Source organism: Oenanthe melanoleuca, chromosome Z, assembly GCF_029582105.1.
Source record: "Oenanthe melanoleuca isolate GR-GAL-2019-014 chromosome Z, OMel1.0, whole genome shotgun sequence".
Taxonomy (NCBI): domain Eukaryota; kingdom Metazoa; phylum Chordata; class Aves; order Passeriformes; family Muscicapidae; genus Oenanthe; species Oenanthe melanoleuca.
In genome coordinates this window covers 35,041,499-35,069,431 of record NC_079362.1, presented here as the reverse complement: position 1 = coordinate 35,069,431, position 27,933 = coordinate 35,041,499, and the positions used below count along the sequence as shown (strand labels likewise).

Sequence of the window (27,933 nt, the reverse complement as noted above, 5' to 3'; positions counted from 1 at the left end):
TTCAAAATTATTCCACCATGTAGTACTAAAAAAACTTTCATAAACATTCATATCTAAACAAACCTAGGTTTTTTAATAGGTTCTCAAGTACTTTTGAGACAATGCATTTCCACACCAGTTCTTCCATCATCTACAAGAATAGAACTTGCATAAAAAGCCATTTTATGCTGAATAGCAAATATTTTCCTTGGAGTCACAATTTCTAAAATTTCTAAGAAGGTTTCAAAGAAACATTTTTTCTTTTTTTTTAGATATTACTATTTTAACTATCTAGTATCATACAGTGTAGCTAAGAATACAGAATATTTTACAAGATAAAAATTAAAACCATAGCCGGACATTATTTCTAAGCCTCAATAGCTTCAGAATCCTAACCAGAAGTTCCAAAGCAAAGTTAAGTTTTGGAATCATCATTTCATGAACATGAGAGAAAGCAGGAAGATAAACAAAAGAACTGCATGCAGAGTTTTTCTATGCAGGCTTAATTACACAACACTATTATTTCATTAGCCACATGCTGTCATATGCTTTTCAAAAGGCAAACTAAAACCACTTACCAACTCTGGAAGAGGGCAAATGTCTCCTGTGTTCATATACAGTCCTTCCACTACAATAAACCTTCGAGTTACACGGGCCTTGCGAGGATTCTTCAGAGAAAGATACGATTTTAGTTTATAACAACTGTTACTAAACATGCAAAGCTCTAGATATTTTTTGAGAAAAAAGATTTTTCTAAAGGGAATGGCCTCTTTTTCAAATAAGCTGTTACTTAAGTTTAAACCTAGTATTTTTCATCTGTAACAAAAGCTGAAATGCCTCACTGGACTACTTTTGTCTTTTATTTTATTTATTTTGCAATAATTTCAAAGCTTTTGACTTTTACACATGATTTAAGAGGCCTTGTTTTGCAACAAATCATAACCAATGCATTTGAACTTTATGAATAAAATACAACCAATGTAACTACAGAACAAATACTACAAATCTTGGACTCCATTATACTCATCATTAGTGTAACCATTTAGAAGACTTTTCAACAAGTGTTTTGAGTACCAGGATTCACAATGCAGTGCAAACTTCTTACAAGTAGTGCCTTTGTAAAACACAATGCAACAGTATTCATGACACTCATGTTACAAAGTCTTTGTCTGATCTCTGGATACAATGCAGACCATTATAATATCTTTCACTTGTTTCTGCGAAATTTCAATTGATATAATTTCAGTTTTGCTGTTTATAAATGCCATTCCTCTGTTTTTGTTTTTTTTTCTTTGAATCTTATTGATATTTTCTGAACAAGGATATTTATTCACACTCCTTTCATTCTTCAGTTCTTGTAAAAAGATTCAGAAACATCCATTTAACTTTTCTATGCGGCAGGTACCAAATTAGTCACAGTAGGCTCTACCAACTCTAATGATATGACCTATCCTTTTCTAGTCAGTATGTCTTAGCTATACACACATGGTCTGTATTAAGCTCTTGCCCACCAATTTTATGTTCACATTCAGCTAATTACAGTAAGAAACTTTAACCACGTAGCTAATTCAAAGCACTCTGCTCTAACAAACCAAATGTGTTACACAAATTAGTCTGAAAACCACATCTAAAAACTCATGTAAAAGATTATCTGACAAAACATATTTTCCATGAAAGCAAGTTAACTAATATGTTATCTATAAATCTGCTATTAATTAGATCCATCACTGATTTACACTGATGTTAAGCTGATTCACAGTTTATCTATACTTTTTCTACTCATCACAAAATCAGTTTCCTTTCAATTGTGTGTAACTTGCCAGCATTCTGTGAACAAACCATACAATCATCATAGCTACTCAGTTGATTCTTTTAAAACTCATTTAATCAAGTCATCTGTACTTTCTGATCCTGATCTTAGTAGACTGCTTTTGGACATCCTTTTGCATTACTGTCAGAATAAGAAGCAAGCCATCAAACTGACTCAAATTTTTCAAGAGAACATCTTAAAGTTGTATGCAGGATAGGGGATGACAGAGAAAAAGATGAGCCATATTGATTCTACAAAGGACTAGCCATTTTTATGCTGATTTTATAGAGTGACATTCAAAGTGATAGTTAACTTGCACGATGTATTAGGTAAATGCAGTTACATAAATTTCTCAGAGATCCAAAAAAAGCTCTGCAATAGTTTTTAATGAAAAGAAAAACATTATCTCACATCAAAAAAGATATTCTCCTGCTACTAATGCTTGTGAGCTCAGTTCTAAAGTTCAAGACAAATGCAAATAAATAAATACATTTAAAAATATATCTTAATTAAATAAGCAACATTAACTGCTCAATAGAAAGTTCTGAAACCAAAAACTGCCTTTAAGCACTGCATCCATTCAATTACACAACTCAGTTAAAAAATGCGGGGGAGGTGGCACAAAAGAGTACAAATATTTCTTCAAAGGAATGGTACCTTTTGATCTTCAGTCTCTTGTTCTTTCAACAGTCGTTCAAGGTCAGCCATATCATTATGCTTAAATAACTTGATGTTACTACGAGATGCTTGTAATCCCTTCTGAATAGCAAAGCAGGCAGCTTCATCTCTGTAAACACAGCAAACCCTTCTAAGTTTCTTAAACATGGTGCAATTATTCAAAGAAAGCTGGGTATCAAGACTTGTCTTTCTTTGAGCAGATATTTGTACTTAGGTGTAGACAAAACCAGATGTTTTGAAGCACTACATATTTTATTTACATTTTGAGAACTCATTTCAAAGCTTCTCAATTTTATATGTATTACAGAAATTAAAAGCAAGCCAGCAGGTTTGGTTTTTTTTTAATCTACACTCATCCTTTTATTTGTATGTGACAGCAGTTTGAGCACAGCATTCCATGAATCAGGCAGAATACCACAGTAATCATCCCAGAAACATCTCACTTCATTTGCTTTGGGTCTGAGAAAAAAAGTGCAAAGACATGCCTGTAGCATCTACTATAGTCCTCCAAATACTCAAAACTCCATTTTAATATCCTTTGAGAAACAGTATCTGCATGTCCAAAGAACTATCCCCCCATTTTTAAGTGCTGGAACAGTAAATTTCTGACTATGATGGGGTATGCAATTTCACAGCTGCTTCGGTCAACTAATCTTGTAAAAGTGGCAACTAAACCAAACCTGCATATGCTAAATGCAGTAATTTCAACCAAGCTGCTTTCAAATACAGTGAGATTTTTTTGTTAATGAGAAACTGAAATAGTATGAGACAACTAAATCCAGGGTACACTGGCATCCTTGAGTAGTGTGTGTACAATCCTGGTTATTTGTCTCAAAAATGCTGATCCAGAAGATAATGAAAGACAATCAAAAGCATCATTAAATTAGGAAAGAACTTCTGTAAAGAGGTCAAATAGGCTGAAAGCCTTACTCTTAAAAAAGAGAGCACCAAACAGAAATTTTGCCAGACAAATACAAAAGTACCATGGTGCCATAATCTAACCACAGCAGGCAGCTACACAGCCCCACACTGACACTCACTCCCTACACCTGGGGGAAAATGCACGGGAAAAATACCTGTCTAAAAATCAAACACATCAATAGAAATTAGTAGGTATTATACTTGAAACAAGTATTTCTTCATATTTTTCGTAAAATATTCTATTTTTACTTTTTACTTTCCAAAAGTTAACCATTTGCATGTCACAGAACACTGAGGATAATAAAGATCTAAGGTACTGAAAGAATCAGAAGACAAGAAAACACCAACTCTTACTAAATCCAAAACCTCTTATTTGGCACAGTAAATTGAGTATTGTTACATTGTTTCTCCTAGGTCTTGAATTTTCCCTAGACAAATCATCACTGGGTATTTTTAGCCAAATCATTTATTTGAATCTGCTTAGCCATTCTTCTGTTGTTTTAATACGTGCCAATACTTATCCAACTAATCCATTGCAAATAGGTAGAAGAAAGGTGAAAAGCCAACAGTAGACAGGAGAAAAGCAAGTATAACTGTAACATTTAAGAAAAAAATTAGTTATTAGAATTACTTTAGTATTTGAATGCGCAAGTTATTTTGTTGAATGCCCCCATCTGAGCTTTCACGATGACAGCAGCAACTGATTTGTAATATTTGGCAAAGAAAAAATATTCAAAATTTGTGCTACATAATACTTGATCAAAACCAGCAATAATTTTCAATATTCAACAATATGTTTAGCAATCATTAAAAATAAAAATACTGGAAAACAATACTTACACAAAGACAATGTCCCCCCTCTTTGAATATGCAGGAATAGCACTGGCAATTGTCGCGAATCCATATGAGTATATAATAGCTTCCTCTGTCCTCATGAATTTTGCTAGCCGTTCTTCTAATTCTAAGTGCACATCTATTTGAGAAACAGTAAAAATATATTAGATAGCTAGCTTGTTTTTATCTCAAAAAATCTATCATTACTTTTAGAAATCATCTAATTGAAGCAAACAAAACATTTATCTGTAGGAAGAGTATTAAAACAAGTAATTTCCCAAAACCCAGTTGTAACCAGTCCAGCTTCACTTAAACTGACAGGTAACCTGTTATGAATCACAAATTTTAAAAGATCTGAAAATATTTATGCAATATCTTTCTCTAATGTTATTACACCAAAGTTGTTAAAATTTACTTGTGATTAGACCACAAATGATGCAGCATTCTTGGACTGTGATTAGAGAGCACAGTTACTACAGTCAGAAAACAAATTTTGTCATTTATAGCAATTAATGACGTCCTGTTGGCAGATCATCAGCTCTTCCATGCTGATGCTACCACTACATTAGCACAGCTATGATTATAACAGAACACTGCTCTTGTCAGGCTACAAGTCACAATCTCTTGAACACACTTCAGCTCATTGAAAAAGTCACACATCCAAGCCAGAGATTATTCACCCTTAAGATATATTGATCCATCACACACACAGCATTTCCCAAATCAATTTGGTAAAAGTGACCCATGTCAAAAATCAAAATATTAAAAACTGCAATACCACATGGTGAGTGAATTGTTGCTGCAGAAACGTAAGCACAGCATTAAGTATTTTGCAAAATAACCTGTATCAGACAAACTGTTATTTTGATTGTCTAACTCTCTTGCCGTTATCTGCTTCTGCTAGCAACAGACAGATAATTATGCCTTTTATCAACTGGAAATAAATAAGATTAAAATGCAAATAGAGATCATTACTGTGTGACTTGAAAGAGCACCACTGGCCAAGTGTTATCTTTTTTGCAATTATTGAAGTCCATTGAAACTAAAATCAAATAAAGCCACATCAGTTATACATACAGATTCTTCCAATAGTCAGTGGGGCATGGTTATGTCAGTGTTGCTCTTTCTGACCAGACACCAACAGAAAGGTTGCAGAAAGGAAGGATATGGTAAAAATCCCTAAATACTAAACATATCTAGAATATTCTTGCCCCAAAATGACACAGCCATCTGATGTATTTATTAATAAAAGCAAAGTCTGTATTAAAACAAAATTAAAGAGCAATTTTATCCATAGCACAAAAAATATAAATCCTCAACAACCCTTTCCTGATGTTTACCTAGACATCAAAAAATAGATCAGAAATAAATTGTTTTTTCCACTGCTTTTAAATGAAAACAAAAAGTTAATCATTCATAATTTCGAAGTTTTCTTTTGCACCCTATTATCGTGATCCAGCTGCACTAGACATACCAAATGTCCAGGAGTATCTATAACAGCCTTTCCTCTCCAAAGACTTCAAAAGGAAGGATTCTGACTGGAATTATCTGACCTACTCTCTGACGGAGAGTGTAAATATCAATTTCCAGAGTCTTTGTGTCTTTTTCTTGTATTACTGCTACATGGACTTCAGGATCAATAAACAATCTTCAATCGGGCTTCCAAACAGGAGGGATGACCTTTGATTTATTGAACGAAAAGCCCAACAAAGATCAGCAATAACAAAATTTAAAAAAACAGGCCACATAGCATTTAAAACCTGCAATATAAACAACATTCAGTCCAAAATGTTTATTTTGAACCCCCATCATTAGAGAATAACAAGCTGGGGGAAATAAGAGCTGAACTACTATTTTTGAGTGGTCAGCTATTGACACCTAATGAGGAAAAATATTCTGAGCGACCACTTACACAATTTAACTGAAAAAGATCACAAGATCATCACTGTCACTGCTTAAAAACAGAACTTGCATCTTTCTCACTGAGCCTTATTCAGAAACAACCACCACTACACTAAGCAATGTCTAGGTAAAAAACAGTGGGCAAAACAAGTACTGCCTGCAAGGGCAGCTAGTGAATGCATTCAGATTTATGCTATGGAAAAAAGTTTTGCAAGCTAAGTAAATTTTGCCAAGGGCAAGAACATATATGCTCAAAATGACAGACACTTGGCATATAATTTCATAAGGGTATGAATGCTTTGTTTAACCATGAGGTTAAAAAGTGCTAAGGCAATGTTAAGGTTTCAGTGCGAAAAAATCCAAAAATCCAGTACTGTCTGACTCTCCTTCACTGCAATGATTTGCTTTAGTACAATTACACCACTTCAATTAGCCTAGCTTAACTGGAAACTGCAACCACCACCTGAAGTATATTTGCACAGAGGAAGACAACAATGAAACAGCTTTCTATCCAATTATGAAATGTTAATAAAGCTAATATTGTTAATAACTGCTATGAAATGTCTGTTTAGTGCCTAGTATATGCTCACATGGAAGTCAAAAACAGGTGAAATGAGAATTATGCAGTGAATATCCACAAATATTCAGGTGTATATAAACACACAAATATTTCATGTTCATTATAGGATAAAGACACAGATACATATTTCGGGATACAACACAAAGTAAAAATGTCTTAAAAGAGACTCATTAAATCTACTCATTACCTTCAAAGTAGCATAGACATGAAGAACCAAATCTCCATTCAAGATAAATTATAACACTATATCTACATTTCAAATAGTGATCTCTAATATTGATATGAAAGATCAGCTCCTAAGAAGGGATAACTTTGAGCAGTAACAACCAACAACGATCAGTTAAATTCTACATGGGAATGAAAGAGGAAACTGTGTATAGTCTGTGCTCTGGACAGAACATGACCTATTTACTGAAGTCACAGTACGTGAAAAATTGTGTGAAAAGTTTAAGGCACACAGTGATGCAAGAAGTGTTTCTTTTCACAGACTCATTATCCTGCCACACTCAAATGTTTCATGTTAGGTGAAAACAGGAAGATATTTTCAGATTGAACAAGTAGAGTAGGAGTCTGTTTACCATTTAAAATAAATGATACTATTTTATTTACTTTATGTGTAAAAGATGATACCTCAAAGGGGTGAGTATAGTATCACTTCTCTACTGATGTCAAGTAGCATGCCACAGATTGGATTCCTTGCTTTATGAAATAAAGTGCTTACTAAAAAATTCAGGAGCCAATGAATTGAAAAAGCTATAGTTTACATCTTAGGATCAGCTCTCCAATGAGGGCAAGAAACAATCCGAAGAATCTCTCACTTACCAGAAAAAGAAACAAATTTAATCTGTCTTTTTCAAACAATTAATAGAAAACAAACCAAATGACACACTTCACAAAATTTAAAATCAGCTTGGATTCCAAAGGTTACTATTATTCTACAAGGTTTTTTGGGCACTTCACTGTTTTGAAGGGAAAAGCCTACATGAATTACACAAGACCACTGCTGAACTGTGATCACTGAGGGAACGTAGTTTCCTAAAAGCTCTCCCTGTACTAACCAGTTTTGCCCAGTACATTCCTTAGAATCAAATTATGGTTCCAAGATAATAAACAATTTCTAAGATTGATATCAAGACTGAACCCTGTTCTGATAGACAGAATTTAATAAAATCAAATTAGGTATAGCAACTAGTTGATCTAGACCGGACTAGTTTGATTAACCAAGTTTGCTCAAGTTTGTCTTGAATTCAAGGCTACAGGAAGATAACTCTATGAAATAATTTGAATATAGACCCCTTCAGAATAGAATTCCATCATCTCTGGGGAGAGACTGGAAAATTGACAAAATGAGTTGATGGTTTTAGCCTTTAACATGCAGCTATTCATGTATAACTCTTCGGTTTACATGCAATATTTCAAAATATAAATTCCTGTAAAGAACTATGTCCAGAGCCCAGTATTTAACAACTTACTACTTCTTGAAAAGAATGAAAAAAACTGTTACATTATAAACACCTGCTCAGAGCATAAAATTTCTCAATTACAGTATTAGTTATCAGTAGTGGAAAACTTAATTTTGGCTACAGCATTAGTAGTCACAGAAGTAGTCACATTAGTTATCACAGAAATCAGACTGCCCCCTCGTGGTGCCCGTAGAAAGTTTAATTCACACCTATATTTACACTTAACAGTCACCGCACATTATTAAATTCTAATAGATATATTTTCTCTTCCTACTATAATTACCAGAACTACAACAGATTATAAAATTTGCAATTCTCCTCAAAGACCAGCATTAGAAACAGTAAGAAAATAGATAAATTAATAAGAAACAAAGCCAGGAAGAATAAAAGCAACTAATCGTCGACAGCTGCAGTAAAATGCGCATTAGAGGATAACAGTTCTTCAAAGCAAAAGAAATAACTTTTCTTGCTTATATATTGGACTATTTTGGCTGGCTTACCAAACTAGACTGAACACCTTTAAAGGCAGATCAAAGAACGTGACTCACCAAAAGTACCATAGAATCCTCTGGGTCCACAAGTGCCAACACCATATTTCTTCAGAGAAGCCTGGGCAGCATTCTTTAATAGGAAGGAATTACATGAAACATTTCTACATTAGCTTTCCTACACACTCACACTGACAATTTTACACCAATGTACACAGATGACTTTTTGTATCATATAATGTGACCTGCCTCACAGAAAGTATAATCATGTACTGAATTCTAGAACTAATTTAATCTCAAAACTATTTTAGACAAGTGTTAAGCATCACTCAATTTATTCAAATACTTAAGGACATAAAATACTAATCTAACTTGATAATCAACCAGGTATGCAGTAAGTACAGCAGATTAAACTTAAAAAAAAATACAAATTTGACTAGTTCAACATTATGAGATTATAATCTTACTTCCTGTTTTACCAGTATATGTCACTGATGAAGTTCATGCTTTCTGCATTTTTTTATCCCAAGATAACTACAAACTAAAAGAGGACTAATCACACAAATAGAATAACTGGAAGAACTCACCTTAACTTTTTCATTATTCAAAAGTCCAAGGAAGTTAAACGATGCAAAGTTTATACATTCCTTGCCATTAACAGTGATTATATGGGTGGGAGGACTGAAAAAAAAATTACAGGCCTATTGTTATGAATGAACAGTTGTCATTTTCATAAACAGTTAATACAGGCATTCTGTTTTTCAGAAATAGAAGGTACATTAGTTTTTCAAGATTCCCTCTTTCTACTACTTCTGTTGGATCTGCCAATCAATATTTAAGTTCAGCATCAAGCCACAAATATAGTCAACAAAACCTATATTTCTGTAATTTAATAAAGAAACTGTAAATAGTTTACTGGGATATTTAATGATTCCTTGTTGAAAACTTAATTCATAGAAAGATGACCCCGGAAGAGATAAATATAACTTCTCCTCTAAAAGCAAAGGTTTCTATTTTCAAGAAGAAATACTAAAAATGAAAAGGCTACCTCATTCCTCTTACTTCCAATGTTTTTGTCATAAAGCAACCCCAGAATACCTATCTTTTACTCATATGGCCACTGAAATATAGGTAGTAGCTGTAGTTGGATGAAACTGTTGCATTAAGTATCATCTAAAGTTTCTAATTCAGTTTAATCTGTAATGGCTTGAGTAATTAATGTAATCAGGAAACAGAGAAAGTCTGAAAACACACACTACTAGCAAATGAACAAGAGCATAATATACTTGAAGCAAAGGGGAAAAAATTTTCTGCCCTAAAAAAAAATTATTATTTAGGTAAAAAAAGAACAAAACCAAAACAACGACAACAAAAATTGGGAAAAGTAAAATATTATCCCTTTAAATACAAGCATCATGTCTGCATACTCTGTTCTATATGCAAACCTGTTTTGGCAATTATACACATCAATATAACAAGTTCAAAAATTTCCATTAATCACTTGGAGTATTAAGAATTCTCAAATCTAAGCCAAATACCAAACGCTATGTCTGCCCATTACTGTATCTGCTGTCAAATATTACAGTTGGGATTCTATGCTCTTCCTCAGACAGAGTAATTTCCACAAGCTTTTCCCGTGTGGAAAGCTAGCACTGGGCACTTTACTTGATCAAAATTAAACAGGGTGCTCAAGTGTCAAATGCCTGTCAAAAGAGCTGTTTCAAATCTGGTGGCTGACAAAATTTCAATGGGTACATTTGGTGTGCAAAACAAATAACTTTTAAGTCCAAGCTATTCACTGCAAGTTAAGAAGAACAGAGAACTGCCTGAATTTCACTTTAAAAAACTCCAAGATTTCATGTTATATCTGTTCGCTTGAGAAAACTGAGCACATGTTGCTTAAACTAAGTAATTGGAGAAGTTTACTAAACAGCGTTGGAAAGCTTTCTACTAACACAGCGCATGTGCATCTTTTGAATGCTCAATCTGCTTCCCACAAGGGAGCTGTCCTGCATTACTGCAGTGCATTTCCACACAGCAGCAGCACTATAAAATGTGCAGCAAACTGGGGAACTGACTGCCATTAAAAATATACCTGGATCTGTTCCCCTGTCTAGCTCATTAATGAGTTGTACCAAAGTCTGGACGTTCCCCTAAGTGAAATAATTACTTGGTTTCGCAGATACTCACCAGATCAGACCTGTATATATATATATATATATATACATATTGTCACTAACATGAGATTCAGTATACTCCCAGCATACTATCAAATCTGGTAAATTTACAACAATTTGCCTCAGCTCCACCTCTCAAATCTAGAAAACACACCAATGCTCACCAACAACTTGGCTGTTATAAAGCTGTAGCCTTCATGAAAACTTAGTCACCCTTTGCTATCGGAATTGTACCCAAACTTCTAAAGAAACAGTAACAAAAACTAACTGGAAAAGGTTATCTCAGTGGATAACCAAAACATCAATATTGACCACAACAACAGCAAGTCGTTGCAGAAGGAAAACCCTGAAACATTTGATTTGTTTTAATCTTTACATGTATCTCCCTTCCCTGAGCACAACAGCTCATTAGGCATCATGGTTAGGAACAACAGCTATGGGATACTGAGTGATCCAGTTTAAACAGTAAATTAAAATCTCATTGCAAGCTATATATAAATAACTTGCTAGCAAATCCTTCAGCAATTGTCTTTTAAGGACTGATAGCATGCCTACTGTTCTTGCAACTCTCACTTAAGTGTTTCATATATTGAAAAAAATCAAAGAAGAAAATAAAGTTAAGAAGGTACTAATGATATGACTTGTATTTTAAAGCAGAGGAAGAATTAGCATTAAATTTTTTCAGATGTACTGTTAAGAAATAGATTTACATTTTCGGAGTGAGATCTCATACAACTAAGCTATCTTGCATAGATTAGTGCTCAGAAAGGCTACCACAAGAAGTAACACATTTCTGAACTGTGAAAGCTATTGTGGGTACCTTCCTCAGCATTGGTTCAAGATGGATCACTTTTCTGGTTAGGACATGTTTGAGCTTTTCTCATCATTTCCAACATTACTTGATTATGCAGAAAGGAGAATATGTACACAGGGTACAAACTGCACAGCCTAATGAGGAAGGAGAAAATCTGCCTCACACAAACAGCTAGTGAAAATTTTTACTGAAATACTTAGTTTTTATTGTAGTGGTTATGAGCTTTTATAATCCCCACATATTACTGTAAACACACAGTATTATAAAGATAAGTGAGAGTGTTGAGGCACTGGAGCAGGCTGTCCAGACAAGCTGTGGATGCTGCATCCCTGAAAGTGTTCAAGACCAGGCAGGATGGGGCTTGGAGTGACCTGGTCTAGTAGAGTATGTCCAATGGCAACAGTAGAAATGAGACAACCTTTAAAGGTTCCTTCAAATCCAAACTGGTTTATAATTAGGATTTTTGTAAATCACCACACAATAGTCATTAAGACATGAAAATCTCAATAGATATAGTCTCCCTAAAATATTGGTATGAAAAGGGGAAATGCTCTTGAGGTAAAATCAGGACTTTTCTTCCTGTATTAATTCTGAAACATGTTTTAAGTTTACAGTCAAAGTTATGGTCTACAGCTGTTGAGCAAATTGTGGGGAAGTAGTCAGTCGGCAGCTTAAATGTTACAAGACAAATGTCAAGTTTCCCCCGCAGCCACTATTGAGTTTAATAGCCACAACACATTAACATTCTGTCACAATACATTTCCTAGCTGTACTAGAAAGTTCTAATAATTTAAACACTTTCTGAATTACTCTAAAATATATATTTGTTCTATTTTTTTAAAACAGCCAACACTTCCCTTAAGTCAACAGTACTGCTTTTTTCAAAATTCTGAAGAGTAACAGAAGAATTGTTCACATCACAGCTAATTAAAACAGGCATCACTTTTATATGGCAGCCTTTTCTGTGGTAGCTGTACCATCAAAACAGACGTCACTATGATAGTATATAATTGTACTGTCACTAAATTATTAGTGTCAATAGAAGGATATTACGAATGCTTACAAAGGGGTGGAGCTTCCTTCGTTGCTGAGTCGCCGATAAGAGGCCTCTGGGGAGCATGGCGAACAGGAGCAGGCAAACAGGAGAGGGGCGAACAGGAGCAGGCAAACAGATGCAGGGCGAACAGGAGCGGGGCGAACAGGAGCGGGGCGAACAGGAGCGGGGCGAACAGGAGCGGGGCGAACAGGAGCGGGGCGAACAGGAGAGGGGCGAACAGGAGCGGGGCGAACAGGAGCGGGGCGAACAGGAGAGGGGCGAACAGGAGCGGGGCGAACAGGAGAGGGCGAACAGGAGCGGGGCGAACAGGAGCGGGGCGAACAGGAGCGGGGCGAACAGGAGCGGGACAAACAGGAGCGGGCAGAACAGGAGCGGGGCGAACAGGAGCGGGGCGAACAGGAGAGGGCGAACAGGAGCGGGGCGAACAGGAGAGGGGCGAACAGGAGCGGGGCGAACAGGAGCGGGACGAACAGGAGCGGGCCGAACAGGAGCGGGCCGAACAGGAGCGGGGCGAACAGGAGCGGGCGAACAGGAGCGGGACGAACAGGAGCGGGCCGAACAGGAGCGGGCCGAACAGGAGCGGGCCGAACACGGGCTGGGGCATGGACACCGCAGTTTGTGCAGCAGTTTGCACAGGCAGGGCAAACAGGCAGGGTTGCAAGTTTTCTAGCTAGTGAGGTGTCCTCCGTGTTGTTTTTGGTTTTTTTTCTGTTGGCTGCTTGCACTTGAGGTTTCTGTTAGTAATGGTTTCTACACGGTTGAAAACTGTGGTTGGTGTAAGTGTGTGTGACCAAGTGGAATCCTCCAAAAAGGATGCATCTGTGCAGACCCATTCCTGCCCAGGGTGTTTGGGCTTATCGGTGATGTCGGGGGGTGTAGTGCAGAAGGCCTGCCTGCAGTGTGAACACATGAATGACCTCCTTTTGCTGGTGGCTGAGCTTAGGGAGGACTTTGAAAGATTAAGAAGTATCAGGGAAAGTAAAAGGGAAATAGACTGGTGGAGTTCAGCCCTTCCATCTTTAAGGGAGGCCTCTGACCGAGAGTCTGAGGACTCATATGCCTCCCACTCTCAGGCAATAGAAAGGCACCCAGTAAATGAAGGGGAGTGAAAATGGGTCCCCACTCGGGGAGGTAATAATAAAAATCCCTCCCCATCCCCCAGCCAGGTGCTGCTTCAGAATAACTATGAGGCCCTGGATCTAGAGAGCCAGCCAGATGGTTTAGATGATTTAGAAGAAAACTGTCTGCCCAGTGAGCCTCACAGCTATGATTCATCTGTAGGAAGGATCACCACCTCTAACACCAAGAAGAAAAGAAGGGTCATCGTAGTAGGTGACTCTCTTCTGAGGGGAACTGAGGGCCCCAAATGTCGACCGGACCCATCCCACAGGGAAGTCTGCTGCCTACCTGGGGCCTGGGTATGAAATATCACTGAGAGACTTCCTGGGCTGATTCAGCCCTCTGACTATTACCCACTGCTGATATTCCAGGCTGGTAGTGATGAGATTGAAAAGAGGAGTGTCAAAGCGATTAAAAGGGAATTTAGGGCACTGGGTCAAGTAGTTGACAGGGCACGCATACAGGTGGTGTTCTGCTCAGTCCCTTTGGTGGCAGATAAAAATGATGAAAGAAATAGGAGAACTCACATCATTAACAAGTGGCTCAAGGGTTGGTGTCATCGGCAAAATTTCTATGGTCATGGGGCAACTTTTACGGCACCTGCCCTGCTGGAACCAGATGGGATCCATCTCTCAGTTAAGGGCAGAAGGTTTTCAGCTCATGAACTGGCAGACCTCGTTGAGAGGGCTTTAAACTAGGTTTGAAGGGGGAAGGGGGTGGAGCTGAGCTGTCTGGAAGCAGGCCCAAGGGCGGTAAGACTGTTTTAGGGGAGAAATCAGTGGCCCAGCTGAGGTGCATGTATACCAATGCACACAGCATGGGTAATAAACAGGAAGAGCTGGAGGCCATGGTGCAACAGCACAGCTGTGATGTAGTTGCCATCACAGAAACGTGGTGGGATTACTCACATAGCTGGGGTGCTGCACTGGATGGCTACAAACTCTTCAGAAGAGACAGGAAAGGGAGAAGAGGTGGAGGGGTGGCCCTTTGTTTTAGGGAGGTTTTGGATGACATAGGTATTGAAACTAATGATGATGAAGTTGAGTCTCTATGGGTAAGAATTAAGGGGAAGGCCAACAAGGCTGACATCCTACTGGGAGTCTGCCATCGTCCACCCCAGGATGAAGAGGTGGGCGACTTATTCTATAAACAGCTGGAGAATGTTTCAGGATCATCAGCCCTTGTTCTTGTAGGCGATTTCAACCTACCAGACATCTGCTGGGAACTTAATACAGCAGAAAAATGGCAGTCCAGAAAGTTTTTGGAGTGTGTGGAAGAACTTTTTATCACAACTAGTGGGAGATCCCACCAGAGCACAGTCTATGTTAGACCTGTTGTTCACAAATAGAGATGTACTGGTGGGTGATGTGGAGGTTGGAGGACACTTGGGGCATAGTGATCATGAAATTACAGAATTCTCAATAATTGGTGAAATAAGGAGGAATATTAATAAGATCTCTATGTTGGACTTCCGGAGGACAGACTTTGGCTTATTTAAGACACTTATTCAAAAAGTTCCTTGGGAAACAGCTCTTGGAAACAAAGGAGTCCAGGAGAAATGGATGTGCTTCAAAGCAAAGTTCCTGAGGACACAGGAATAGAGGTCCCTATGTGCCAAAAGATCTGTCGATGAGGCAAGCGTCCAGTCTGGATGAGCAAGGACATTTTAGATGAACTCAGAAATAAAAAAAAGATGCATCAGCTTTTAAAGGAGGGACTGCTACTGCTAGGGCATGTAGAAAAAAGATTAGGGAGGCCAAAGCTCAGTTTGAACTTAACTTGGCAACTTCTGTTAAAAATAATAAAAAGAGTTTTTACAAATATATTAATGGTAAAAGGAAGGGTATAACCAATCTCTGCTCCTTACTGGATGAGGCAGGCAACCTAGTAACTAAAGACGAGGAAAAGGCAGAAATGCTTAATGCCTTCTTCGCCTCAGTCTTTAGTGGTAAGACAGCTTGTCCTCAAGACCACCATCCTCAGGGGTTGGTAAGTGGTGCCAGGGAGCAGAATGGTCCTCTTGTTATCCAAGAAGAGGCAGTCAGAGAGCTGCTGGGATGCTTGGATATTTATAAATCAATGGGACCAGATGGGATCCATCCCAGGGTGATGAGGAAGCTGGCAGATGAGCTTGCGAAGCCGCTCTCCATCATTTATCACGAGTCGTGGCTCACTGGTGAGGTTCCAGATGATTGGAAACTGGCCAATGTGACACCCATTTACAAAAAAGGTAGGAAGGCCAGTTAGCCTGGAAAGTAAAAGTTACTAAAGTGCAGATCTGTAAAAAGATCTGTAAAATTTCTGAAATATTGTGACTCTTGCCTAAGTCATCAGACACTTAAAAGCCTTGTAATACAAGAAAGTAACGCTGAGCCATAAATTTCCTCACAAAACAGCTTTACCATCCAAAATTTCCAATTCTGATTGTCCAAAGAAAAACAACTTTTCATGAAGTGTGTGCTGAATTTGGGGTGAAGTCAATTTTCTTAACAATGGCTGGTATGGGGCTGTGTTTTGGATTTGTGCTGAACACAGGGTTGATAATATAGAGATGATTTTGTCATTGCTGAGCAGGGCTCACACAGAGCCAAGGCCTGTTCTACTTTTCACACTGCCGTTCTGGCAAGGATGTTAGAGGTGCATGGGAGGTTGGGAGGAGACAGCCAGGACAGGTGACCCAAACTGACCAAAGGGTCCAGACCATATGGTATGCTCAGTATACAAAGTGGGGGAAAGAAGGAAGAAGGAGGGCACATTTGGAGTGATTTGTGTTCCCAAGTAACTGTTATATGGGATGGGGCGCTGTTCTCCTGGAGATGGCTGAACATGGGAATTAATTCCTTGCTTAGCTTTGCCTGTTTGCACGGCTTTTGCTTTCCCTATAAAACTCTTCATCTAAACCCAAGACCCTACAAATTCTCTACCAGTCCCAATGACAGGGGAGTGAGTGGCTGCATAGAGCCTGGCTGCTGGCTGGGGATAAGCACACAAAATAAGTTTCTTTTAAAGTGATTAGTGATGATGTAAGAAGGTGGTATCCACTTTTGCAGGTCTAAGTCCATGTTTTCAGGAAATATTGAAAACATTAATAGCAAACAAAAGAACCACAAAGAAGGCAAAGATACAACATTCCTTCTCCCACCCCCAATACTAAAAAAAAAAAAAAAGTTACAAAACCAAGACCTCTTCAGAGGCAAATTCAGTCCCGCTTTCTAAAAATGCAATTCATTTATGAAAGGTTTTAAGTATATGGAAATGCTTAATGAGCAATATGCTCTCAAATATGGATATGAAGTATTTGGGTCAAAATAAGTAAATAGAATTTATTTTGGTTATATTTACCCTGAAACAATGTTGTAATTGAGAGCTGGGTGATCTTTTGGCACAGGAGGTACAAGAGGCTCTGGCTGCCATTCTTCAATCAACTCTTCTTTTTCCTGATCAAGAGAAAAGAAATACTTTCTGAGAAAAGAGTTCCAATAGAAAATGCATCATGGAATAAAAACATTTGATAACAATCATATTAGAAATCATGTACACTAGTATATGTCACCTTTCTGATACACTTAAAATTGGTATCTCAGGATCTTTAAATGAGAGGCCCGCAATTATGAAACCCGAAAGGGAATAATATATATAGAAACATGGACCGGATATATCTGTGTGTTAAAGATCTTACATGATAATCAAGAGATGCGATACTAACATGATGTCCCTGCCAAATTTTAATCAATAGTGTTTCAACCTGTTAAATATGAAAATTCTCCTCTACAGTTTATGTAATTGAATATGAACTCCATAAAAATTTAATACAGATTGCCTCAATTTACATTCTCAAGTCTTCAACCGCGCTGTTCCAACAATACTAGTGTTAAAATACTTAGCAAAGTAACAAATATGTGAGAAGGAAACACCAAAAAAAAACTGCCAAGTGGTCAAGAAAAGGTAATAGCTAGTAAACTACATATCCTACACCTAACCATGAAGGAATAGTGAGTGCACATTCATTTTCAAAGTAGTACCTAAATTCAGGTTAATCTCAGAGTGGAACCACAACCATAGCCCAAGACAGAAAATTCCATCCTTGTCTCACAACACTTGTGGGCATCTCCATACCATATTACAATCTGGGTGTAAAATGAAAAACAAAATATGTAATTTTGCACTAAGGGTGCTGATCCACCACACCGCAAGCCATCAGCTGCTACTGTGCAGTCCTCTCCCATCCAAACATTCCTGTTCTTTGTGCTGGCAGAAGCAGTTACAAAACCAGACAAAAGCCTTATTCAGATACAGATGAAAACAAAGTCAGCAAAAGCAGGATGGGATATACATCTAAACTAGAACCCACAACAAGAGTCCAGATCCCAACCTAGACTGGCTGATGCTATTGGGAAACAACAACCTGAGTTGCAGTTCACAGTAGTATCTGTATACCTTTCCACAAGAGTTCAAAAAGGAGTTATGACCATCATAAAGCAGGAGGTATGCTTACATAACCTTCAGTCTGCCTCTACAGTAGCTGTTGAAAGGCCCCAAATCCCTAATATATGGTGCATTTAGAATCAAAGTTCTGTGTTCATTTTGGAGCACAGGACTGTTGGTTGGTGTTGTGCTTCATTCTGATTGGTGGTTTTTCCAGGGGAGAGTTATTTGGTTTTGTTTTAATTAGGCAGCAGAATAAATCAGGTGAGAAGTGGATGCAGCCTATCAATTATGGAAGGATAAATAAGAAAACCTTTACTTGACATCAAATGCCTTAGTAGAGAGAAGGACTTCAGAAATATGGTGTCCCTTCTGTTTGAGACCTGAATACAGAGCATTTGAACAACTTTAAGGCAGAGCAGGCAACACAAAATTAATTTTCTTCAAAGAAATCAGAATTAAAACAGTGCAAGCATGTACTTAGCTTTTTCATTAAAGCCTAAATTTTTTAGCTAAGTTTGCAAAATATCATCAAGCAGCTTAGCTTCTGAGGACACGAGCTAATTAAAAGACTTCTGTCAAGGAGTTTAGTAGTAAGAAAAAAAGTACGTATAGATGGACACTGTAACTACAGTAAATTAGCACATTGCAATTGCAGTTAAGATCTATGAAAATAAAGATAAAAAGCAATTCCTAATTAGTACTCCTATCCCCCCCACACTAATTTTTAAGAAGTTTCTACTCTTCCCTTTGAAATCCTTGCTGCACACAAATTTAACAGCATAGGTTACAAGCCATAGATGAGACATGTCAACATCCAAATTTTTCTCTTAACACAACTTAGAATATACAGGGGAAGTGAAATTGTCCTTTCAAACAACACCATTTCATTAATTCTAGCTCATTCTCCTCATTCATTACACAGCATTTTGCTTTTTCATGGACATAGACAAATATTTGCATATTCAAATATGTCATATGTCATATGTTTCCACCAGTTCTTAGCAGAGGAGGGGATTGGAGACACTGATGATTAAAACGAGCACCAATCTCAATCTAAACCAGACACCCACCACTGCAGACGAGACAGTGCAAACCCTTTCCTCCTTCCATTCAGCACCCCGGCCTGAACTTCAGTCCTTCTGACTGCTCAGGGTAAACATGACCATCTGCCTCTGAACAAAAGGACAGGCCAGAAGCAGACTTTCATGCAGTGACCCAACATCAGAGCACATTTATCTTTTACCTCCTAAAAGGATAAAACTTCACTAAATTTCAGTAAAATATCAATTAAAAAGCTAATTTTCAAACACACAGCGAAACCGTCTTTTTAATTCACACTGTAATATCCTCAATATGTAGTTGATTTGCATATTTCTCCTTAGCTGCTGCACTGAAAACATCCACTTGGTGAAGAGAATGAACTCAAAACTTTCAGTTTCCACTTGCTTGGACTGCAATACACATTAACTCATCCCTCAACTTTTCCTCTTTTCCTTGTATAATTGCTTTTAATTTATATAAGCAATATGTAAAATAAAAATAATAACATTATAAAGCGTATATATTTTATTATATGGGTTATACATAATAAACATGAAAATATAATCTATAAAATGCTTATAACTATATTTTATAAACTATAATACACATACCTTTTTATGTATTTAGCTTTAAGCTTTCTAGGTCTCTGAACCCTAACCCAAACTGTAATGGAAGCTTGGTGCTGAGGCTGAAGTCCCCACCTACATGGGTGTCCCATATTAGAAAGGTGTGGAAACTGCAATGTTGGTACCTTGCTTTGTTCTCTTAGGCGTGACTTTTCTAGCCCCAGTGTCCCTTTGAATCTGAACTTTCTAGCTCTCTGAAGCCTAACCCTACACATACGAGAATCTTGAATTCATTTATGCATATTTATACATAAAAACATCTTAAATCTGCTTATCTAAATACACACAGATACTCACGCATACATATAATATGGTTTTAGGCAGTTGTATTCTGTTGTGGATTTTACTTTTTAATTGCCATATACCTTGGGTAAGGAAAACACTTGGGTGTAAACACATACACTCCAAATTACTTTAAAAACTGCCTTGTTTACCCAGATTCTTAAGAAAAGGTAGCAATTTTGTTCATGAAGATAGTTCTTAGCTAGCACTAGTGTTCTGAAATGATGTCATACATGCATATTCACAGTAATATCAAAAGATTAATAAAACTTTCTATTTATTGGTCCTCAAGTAAGTCTTTCATTTCAGTGCTTATAGACTCACATAACATAATGGGATAAATTGGCACAAATAATGGGCATGCCAGTTAGAAATTTCTCTCTTTCAAAGTATGAATTTATGCTCATACATAAGAGAAATTTTACCTGCCTAGGGAGTCTTGGCTCAGAATTGCTGAAAACCTTTACAAGAGCAGACTACTTCTGCTATTCCCTACAGAACAATACTTGATTAGTCTGTGAATGCTGCTCCTGCAAAACAGAGCTCTCAAGGTCTATGTATTTCTCAGCTGCAAATTAAACATTTGTCTCCAACAGGAACTTTCCAGCCTCCTGACTAGTATCACTCAAATAAAATGCATGCCATGCTACTGCTGCAGTGAAAATTCTAAAAAGAAAGAAAAAACTATACCTCCCATTTGCAAATGGGAAGATGTGACTCTTAGTAGTACTCCAGGGATTTTGATATAAAAGCTCAATATCATTACCATTTACTGCAGAGTAAAAGACAGACCTGTAAGGCACCTTCCTTTCACACATACGTAAATACTGCAGTGCAAACTTCTACAGCCCACTCCAGTCCTCACTGTCATTTTCTACAGATTTTACTTTGTGTGAAAGCCTGTAAGAATCTAGCACCCTGTATGGCCATAAAACTTCTTTATGCTTCCTAAAATGTTGAACTATCAGGAACTTACAGTATCAGAGAAGCACTCCACCTTCTTTAGTTAATGACTCATGAGATAGTATTTTTCTAAAGGAAGCAGTAGGATTACCTACAAACACTATTACCAAAGCATAAGAGTTAACCAGTTGAAAGGTAATTTCTGCATTGGATTTCTCAGTACTCTTGCTACACATTTGACTGAACCTAGAATCAACCTTCAGGGTGGATTTCTTCACAGTTTTAGAAGCATGACTCCTAAGTGCACTAGGTTGCACAACATATCATCTGCTTCTCATTCTCCAGCCTGACTTGTCCTAACAGATCACTAAAATGGCTGTGCCATAATTCTATTCTTCATTAATATTTATTACATGGAGCCAGCTCTGCTCCGGCAGCATTCTCAAAAATAATTCACAAAGAAACTTCAAGTACCTTTACATGAGTGGCTGGCATAAAGGTAGTGTGTGCTACCACCGAGCAGGCCTGTCTCCAGTGGCTGTACCTAAGCAACCTAGTATTTCTTTCCAGTGTGGTAAAGACTAGACACCAAAGCATGACTCAGATTAGAACAAGTCAGAAAGCAAATCAGCAGCAGGCTTCTTGCTGAACAGCTGGCATGTTTCTACATGTGGATGAACACACCCACAGAAGCCTGGCTGTATGGGATCCTATATTGTATGAAACAGCAGCTCACACAGTACTGTGACCAAAACAATGTGGGTAAAACACTAAAATTGTATCTCTTGCTAAACAGCCTTTGCACAGCGCTAGCACCTTCTGTTTCACACTCTGTTCCCACAATGAATAGACTGGTGCACGCCCAAGAGAGTGGGAAAGAACATAATCAGGCTTGAGCTAACCAAACAGAGATTTCATACTATATGATGCCACACAGCAATAGAAGTTAGAAAAGGGGTTTTAATGAATTTAGTCACTTTTTGTTCGGGAACTGTCTGATATTGGTCCATTTGTGAGATTTGGTAAGCGAGACATCACTTGTCTTGTTTTCTGTCTTATTCTTATTTCCTTTGCTTATTAAATAACTTTATATTCACTCACAAGTTTTTTTGCTTTTATTCTTCCTTTGCTTTGTAAGCAGCTGAGCAATGTTCAAGCCTATTGGGATTGATTCACAACACAGACTAGTGCCAATTAGGTGCAGATTTTTCATTAAATTTAAGGAGAAGGCATATCTCTGTGTGTTCGCAGCTCTTCCCCTACACAAAATACACGAGCTCTCTTCACAAGAATTATCTACACTGTAGAAAGAGAAATGGAATCATTCCATGACTCAAATGTATCAGTTTGCTTAAATCCTCCAATTGCAGAAGATGTATTCACACTAACTTCACTGCTGTGACTATGCTTACTTTCAGTGAACTATCTGCAGACAACACATTCCCTTCCAAATACAGCTCTTCCTAAAGCAGCCACTACTTCCATCTTCAAAGGTCAATGATACAGCTGCTTTAACTTGCACCACCTAAATGGCTAGCCAACTTAAACACAGGATCAGAAAAAAGAGCATTCACCCATGCTGTTTTTTTTTTTTTGGCCATCAAGATAAGAGTAACAAGCTAGTGGTGTCTTTAACAGTCAAACCCTTTGCTGCAATATGGCTCATAGCACTCTAACTTTTTGCATCTGTAATCTCCAATGTCAATCAATATATCTAGTCTATATACAAGGCAATTCTTGATCCGTGGTAGCATTTTTGCTAGTACTCACATTTCTTTTCACCCTTCAACCTCAGAAAAGTTTGTATAAATCTCAACAAGAGCATCACAGCAATAACATATTTGCAAGCTTCTATTTTTCAGAAAGCCTGTTGACTGCTGTCCTGACAGTGAATTTTAACAGTGTCACCCTGCAAAAGTAAGGTTATTTAAGCCTAAGCCATTTCCACGTTTTTCCTCCTGACACCGTTCTAAATTCTTGCTTCCACTGAGCTGTAGCAGACTGGCTACATGTGCAATCTCCCAGGTGTTAATGGCCTCCACTTAGATACACACAGAACAATTTTCTTCCCCACACAGCACTACTAGAGATTTGTCTGAGTACTTTCCTCAGCTTCAGCAAAACGGTCAGTCATAAATCAAGATGATGTCCTGCAACTACATGGTAAAATTTAAGATGTACATAGAGATATATGAGTGAATTTCTTACTTTACAAGGAAAAGATAGGTCTCATCTTTTTTGGCTCATCAATTATCCAAGAATTGCAAAGAGCCTTTTCCTGCCTTCTACTATAGAGAGAATGACTCATTAAAACAATAAATGTATCCTTCAAAATACTATAGATGTAAACTATCTGATGCAGGAAAACTCTAGTAGATGAACTGTAGTTTCTGGGTAGACAATCATGGCCTACTTTAAGGCTGCAGCTTGTCTTCCTAGAACATGAATACTTGGTGTTTCACCACACTGAAGCTCTCTTTGCATTTATTCCTCTTCTGTATTCTTATCAAAACAGCAAACTTCGAGTATCCCAAGTCAATTCAATTGTGCTCTTCCAAGCACAAAACTGAGCCAGCCGTTCTTGATTCCTACTCAGTTCACTTTCTGCCCCCAGTTGTAGAAGCATTTGGGTTGGAAGAGACATTAAAGTCCATCTGATTCCAAATATTCGTGCAATTGGCAGGGACAACTGCCACTAGACCAGGTTGCTTAGAGCGCCATGCAATCCCGTTTTAAACATTTCCAGAGATACAGCACTCAAAAATTCTTTGAACAGTCTGTGTCAGTGCCTCACCATGCCCACAGTAAAGAACTCCTTCCTATTATCTAATCTAAACCTGCCACTTTGAAGCCATTCCTCTCTGTCCTATCACTACTAGCTCTTGTAAATAGTCTCCCTCCATCTTTCTTGTAGGCTCCCTTCAGGTGCTGGAAGGCTGCACTTAGGTCACCCCTAAGCCTTCTCTTTTCCAGGCTAATCAATCCCAGGTAATTCTCTCAGCCTTTTCTCAGAAAGTTTCTTCAGCAGAAGTTCCATCACTCTGATCATCTTGGTGTCCCTGTTCTGGACTCACTCCAGCAGTTCCATGTCCTTCTTGTGCTGGGACCCCAGGGCTGGATGCAGGGTTCCAGCTGGGGTCTCACAGAGTAGAGCAGAGGGGCAGAATCCCCTCCCTCCCCTGCTGCCCACGCTGCTTTGGATGCAGCCCAGGACACGTTTGGTTTCTGTGCTGGGAGTGCCCATGGCTGGGTCATGTCCAGCCTCTCACCCACAGCACCCCCAAGTCCTTCTCACAGGGCTGCTCTCCATCTGTTCATCCCACAGCCTGGGCTGGTACCAGAGGTTGCTCTGACCCAGGTGTAGCACCTTGCACTTGATCTTGCTAAACCTCATGAGATTCCCAGGGACTCATTTTTTTGTCTTGTTCCCTCAAGGTGTGTCAGCCACAGCAGTCAGCTTGGTGTCACGTGCAAATTTGCTGAGGGTGTAATCCATCATCTAATCATCAAGTAAGACATTAAATTAATTGAGATATTAAATAACAGTGATCCCAGTACAGTTTCCTGAGGGACACCACCTGTCACTGATGTCCATCAGGACTCAGTGTCCACTACCCTCTGGGTGAGATCATTCAATCACTTTCTTACCTACTTAGCAGCCCACACATCAGAGAGAAGGATGTCAAGGGGGACCACATCAAAGGCTTTACACAAGTCTAGGTAAATGATACCTGTAGCCCTTCCCTTTTCCACCAATGGAGTCACTCCATCACAGAAGGCTACCAGGTTGGTCAGGCAGACTTGTCCTTTGTAAAGCCATGGCAGCGGTCCCAATAAATACTTGCTGAAGTGTTTTCTTTTAATAACTGCTCCCCAAATGAGGACACTGCCTGCAGTTTTGCTCACAATTACAGGCTTGTGCCTACAGTCCCTGCATCCTGTTCACTGATGAATTACACTAAGCACGCATCCTTAGTGAGAATAAGATCAAAAAGCATGCAAACACATGACATAGATGGGAATTACACATACCCATTACAAATACACATAAATGTCTTTCACAAACTTTCTTTAGCACCATGAAGAAATTTCAGTATTTCATCCTACTTACAAGGGACATCACTTCTCCAAAGCTCACAATAGACTAGTCTAGAGATACCTTCAAAACAAACTTTATTCATTTCTGATAGTCTACAGCCAGAAGACAGAAAGAATTTCCAGTCAAGTACAGCCTTTTTATTTTCTCAGGATGACATTGCAGAAGAAGAAAACTGCTGTTAAACTACAATTTTTGTGGAACCCACTGGAAACTGGATTCCAGAGTTATTACTCATAGACACCACATATACAGATTGACTGTTTTCCTACTATCTACAGTCTTACAGTTCATTTTGCCTAGTGGGCATTTTTAACATAGCTTTCATTTTTTAAAATACAGCCTCTGTTGAGTAGAGCTAATGACAGCTTTTTGTACCTTAACAGTCACTGTCATATCAGTTTTCTCATTTCTCTGACTCTCAAAAACAGTGTTACTTTAAAAGCACAAACTGATGCGTTTTATCAATAAGCAGTTTCTGAATCCAAAGTAAGCTCACCCTAAAGAAAAAAAAAGCAGAACCATGCAGCATTGATTGCTATGAACTATTTCTCTAAAGAGAAATATTTTTTTCATCATACCTTAAGTGTTAGATCAGATCGCTCTTGAAGCTTGTATGTCTTGGAGAAAAGAAGTCTGATTATCCATAATATTAGAATTCCTTCTAAAATGAGATGGTAAGCAGGAGCCTGAAAATAAAAATACAAAAATTAGTCTAAAGAGAATTCAATTTGAAGCAGTGTGATATAACACATCCATTTTGTGCTTCCTAGCACACAGAAAAAAACTCAAAGCTGATCATCACCTGATATATTTCTAAATTAGTAAAACTTTTAACTATATGAAAGTGGAATGTTTTGCAGCTATTACTTCTAGCTGTTAACTTGAATTTGAATGGATTTGGTCTGCTGTTAATAAACAAGACACATTCCAAACTGATAACTTCTTGCTGTTCCACAAATAATTTGAATACTGAGAGTAAAGGCAGTTGAGTTATACAGGTTGCACCAGTCAGCACTCATGAAGGCAGGCAACTTTCAAAACAAGTAGACGTATCCTGAGAGCCTAAAGGTCTGTGTCATCTATACAAAGTCACTTCAACTCTCCAATCTTGTAACTTACAGTCAGGGACAGCCAGTATTTACAAAGAAAGCCAATTCTGTTCTTACAGCCAGCTTCTGTCAGTTTTACAGGCACTTGGATCAGGTATAAAACAATTGAGTCAACTCAACTAGTTTTGTCCTTGTGTCCTTTACTCTCTTGTGTGGACACAGAGTGTGGGAATACACACCACAGTTGATCCAAGTTAAAGTTAGCCTCTCTGGGTGCCTGTGGGATGAAAATAATGTTATGGCATCAGCACTGGAAACCTAGTATTAATGATGAGTTTAGTTATTCCATTTCAGAAAGGCTCCTGCCTATTATTCTTAAAAGACTAAAAGTGCACACAAACAAGCACACTCCCTCTTCAAGTCAGGGGAATTGCTCCCACACATCAACATTTTTGGTGGTATATGACCTGCAAACAGAGCAGAACTTACCACACATCCAGAAACTAAAGCAAGCTGGACAAGCAAGCTTATAAAACCAGTTAAGAGTCCTACGGCATAACAAACTGTAAATAACAAATGTTACCTCTTAAAGAGTATTTTCAGTTTACCGAACATATTAAGAATACATGCACGACATATATGACATAACACTAAAGAACACACAGTACACTGCCACAGAGGTCTCTGTGCTTTTCAGTGCCTACAATTATCCTGCACTCAGTGCATCAGCTAAGCACTTCTATATTTGGACTGCAAATCTTGCATACATTCTTAAAAAGTTACCACTCTTTGCCAAAGGAAGGGACACAAAAACACCGCCTATCATCAGGACATCCTTCGTAACATCACGAAACAAAGCCTGGGTACAAACATGCACAGCTTATCTCCTCCAGAAGGGAATTCAAGCCTAAACATTTAAACGCCGTTTCTTCCTTTGCAAACGACATTTGTACGTAACAAACCTTGACCCCAGCAAAATGCGGTGAGCCTTAAGGCTTAATGCCCTGCTACACGCCTTAAATGTCGCTTTGTAAACCTGGAGAAATAGGACGCGCGTGTATATTTTGAACATGCAGCCGCGGTGCACTCACGCGTACTCATCACGATTCAGCGAGCAGCCCGACCCCCGCAGCACCGACCCGCGCCCAGCTCCCGATTCACCGCCCCGGGGCAGCTCCGGCAGCACCTCCCCGCGCCCCAAGCCGCCCTCCCGCCGCCCCGCTCGGGGCGCCTGCCCGGTCGCACCTCGTAGAAGGCCTGCACCATCTCCACCAGCACCCACTGCTGCCCCACGCCCGCCGCCGCCATGGCCGCGCCGCCGCTTCCGCCTCTGCGCCCACGCCGCCGGGGCGGGCCCGGCGCGCACAGCGCCCCCTGCGGCCGGCGCGGGCGGCGCGGCCCGGCTCCCCGCGGGCCTCAGGGCAGCGGCCCCCGGGGCTCCGTGCGCGGCCTGCCCGGCGTCGGGCCGGCGTCGGACCGGCATCGCCCCGGCGTCGGACCGGCATCGCCCCGGCATAGCCCCAGCCTGCCGTGCGTGGCGGGCTTGGTCAGGGGGCGAGGCTGCACGGGGAAGATCGCAGAATCACTGACTCTCAGATTCGGTCAGATTGGAAGGGACCACAGCAGGTCATCTGGTCCAGCCTCTCTATTCAAGCTGGGCCATTCCAGAGCGTAGGCATGGTG

The 27,933-nt window shown here is 39.0% G+C and overlaps 1 protein-coding gene across 1 annotated transcript in view; it reads right to left on the bottom strand.

Moving 5' to 3' along the window:
* SPTLC1 (serine palmitoyltransferase long chain base subunit 1) overlaps window positions 1–27,584 on the bottom strand; it is a 38,046-nt gene extending 10,462 nt beyond the window's left edge. The window contains exons 1-8 of the mRNA XM_056514676.1: window positions 27,496–27,584; window positions 25,780–25,887; window positions 17,165–17,259; window positions 9,243–9,336; window positions 8,716–8,788; window positions 4,229–4,361; window positions 2,447–2,576; window positions 558–647 (exon numbers count right to left, since the gene is read on the bottom strand). Coding sequence (XP_056370651.1) covers window positions 558–647; window positions 2,447–2,576; window positions 4,229–4,361; window positions 8,716–8,788; window positions 9,243–9,336; window positions 17,165–17,259; window positions 25,780–25,887; window positions 27,496–27,558 — 786 coding nt within the window. The 5' untranslated portion in view covers window positions 27,559–27,584. The remainder of the gene's footprint in view (window positions 1–557; window positions 648–2,446; window positions 2,577–4,228; window positions 4,362–8,715; window positions 8,789–9,242; window positions 9,337–17,164; window positions 17,260–25,779; window positions 25,888–27,495) is intronic.
* Window positions 27,585–27,933: the final 349 nt, after the last annotated feature.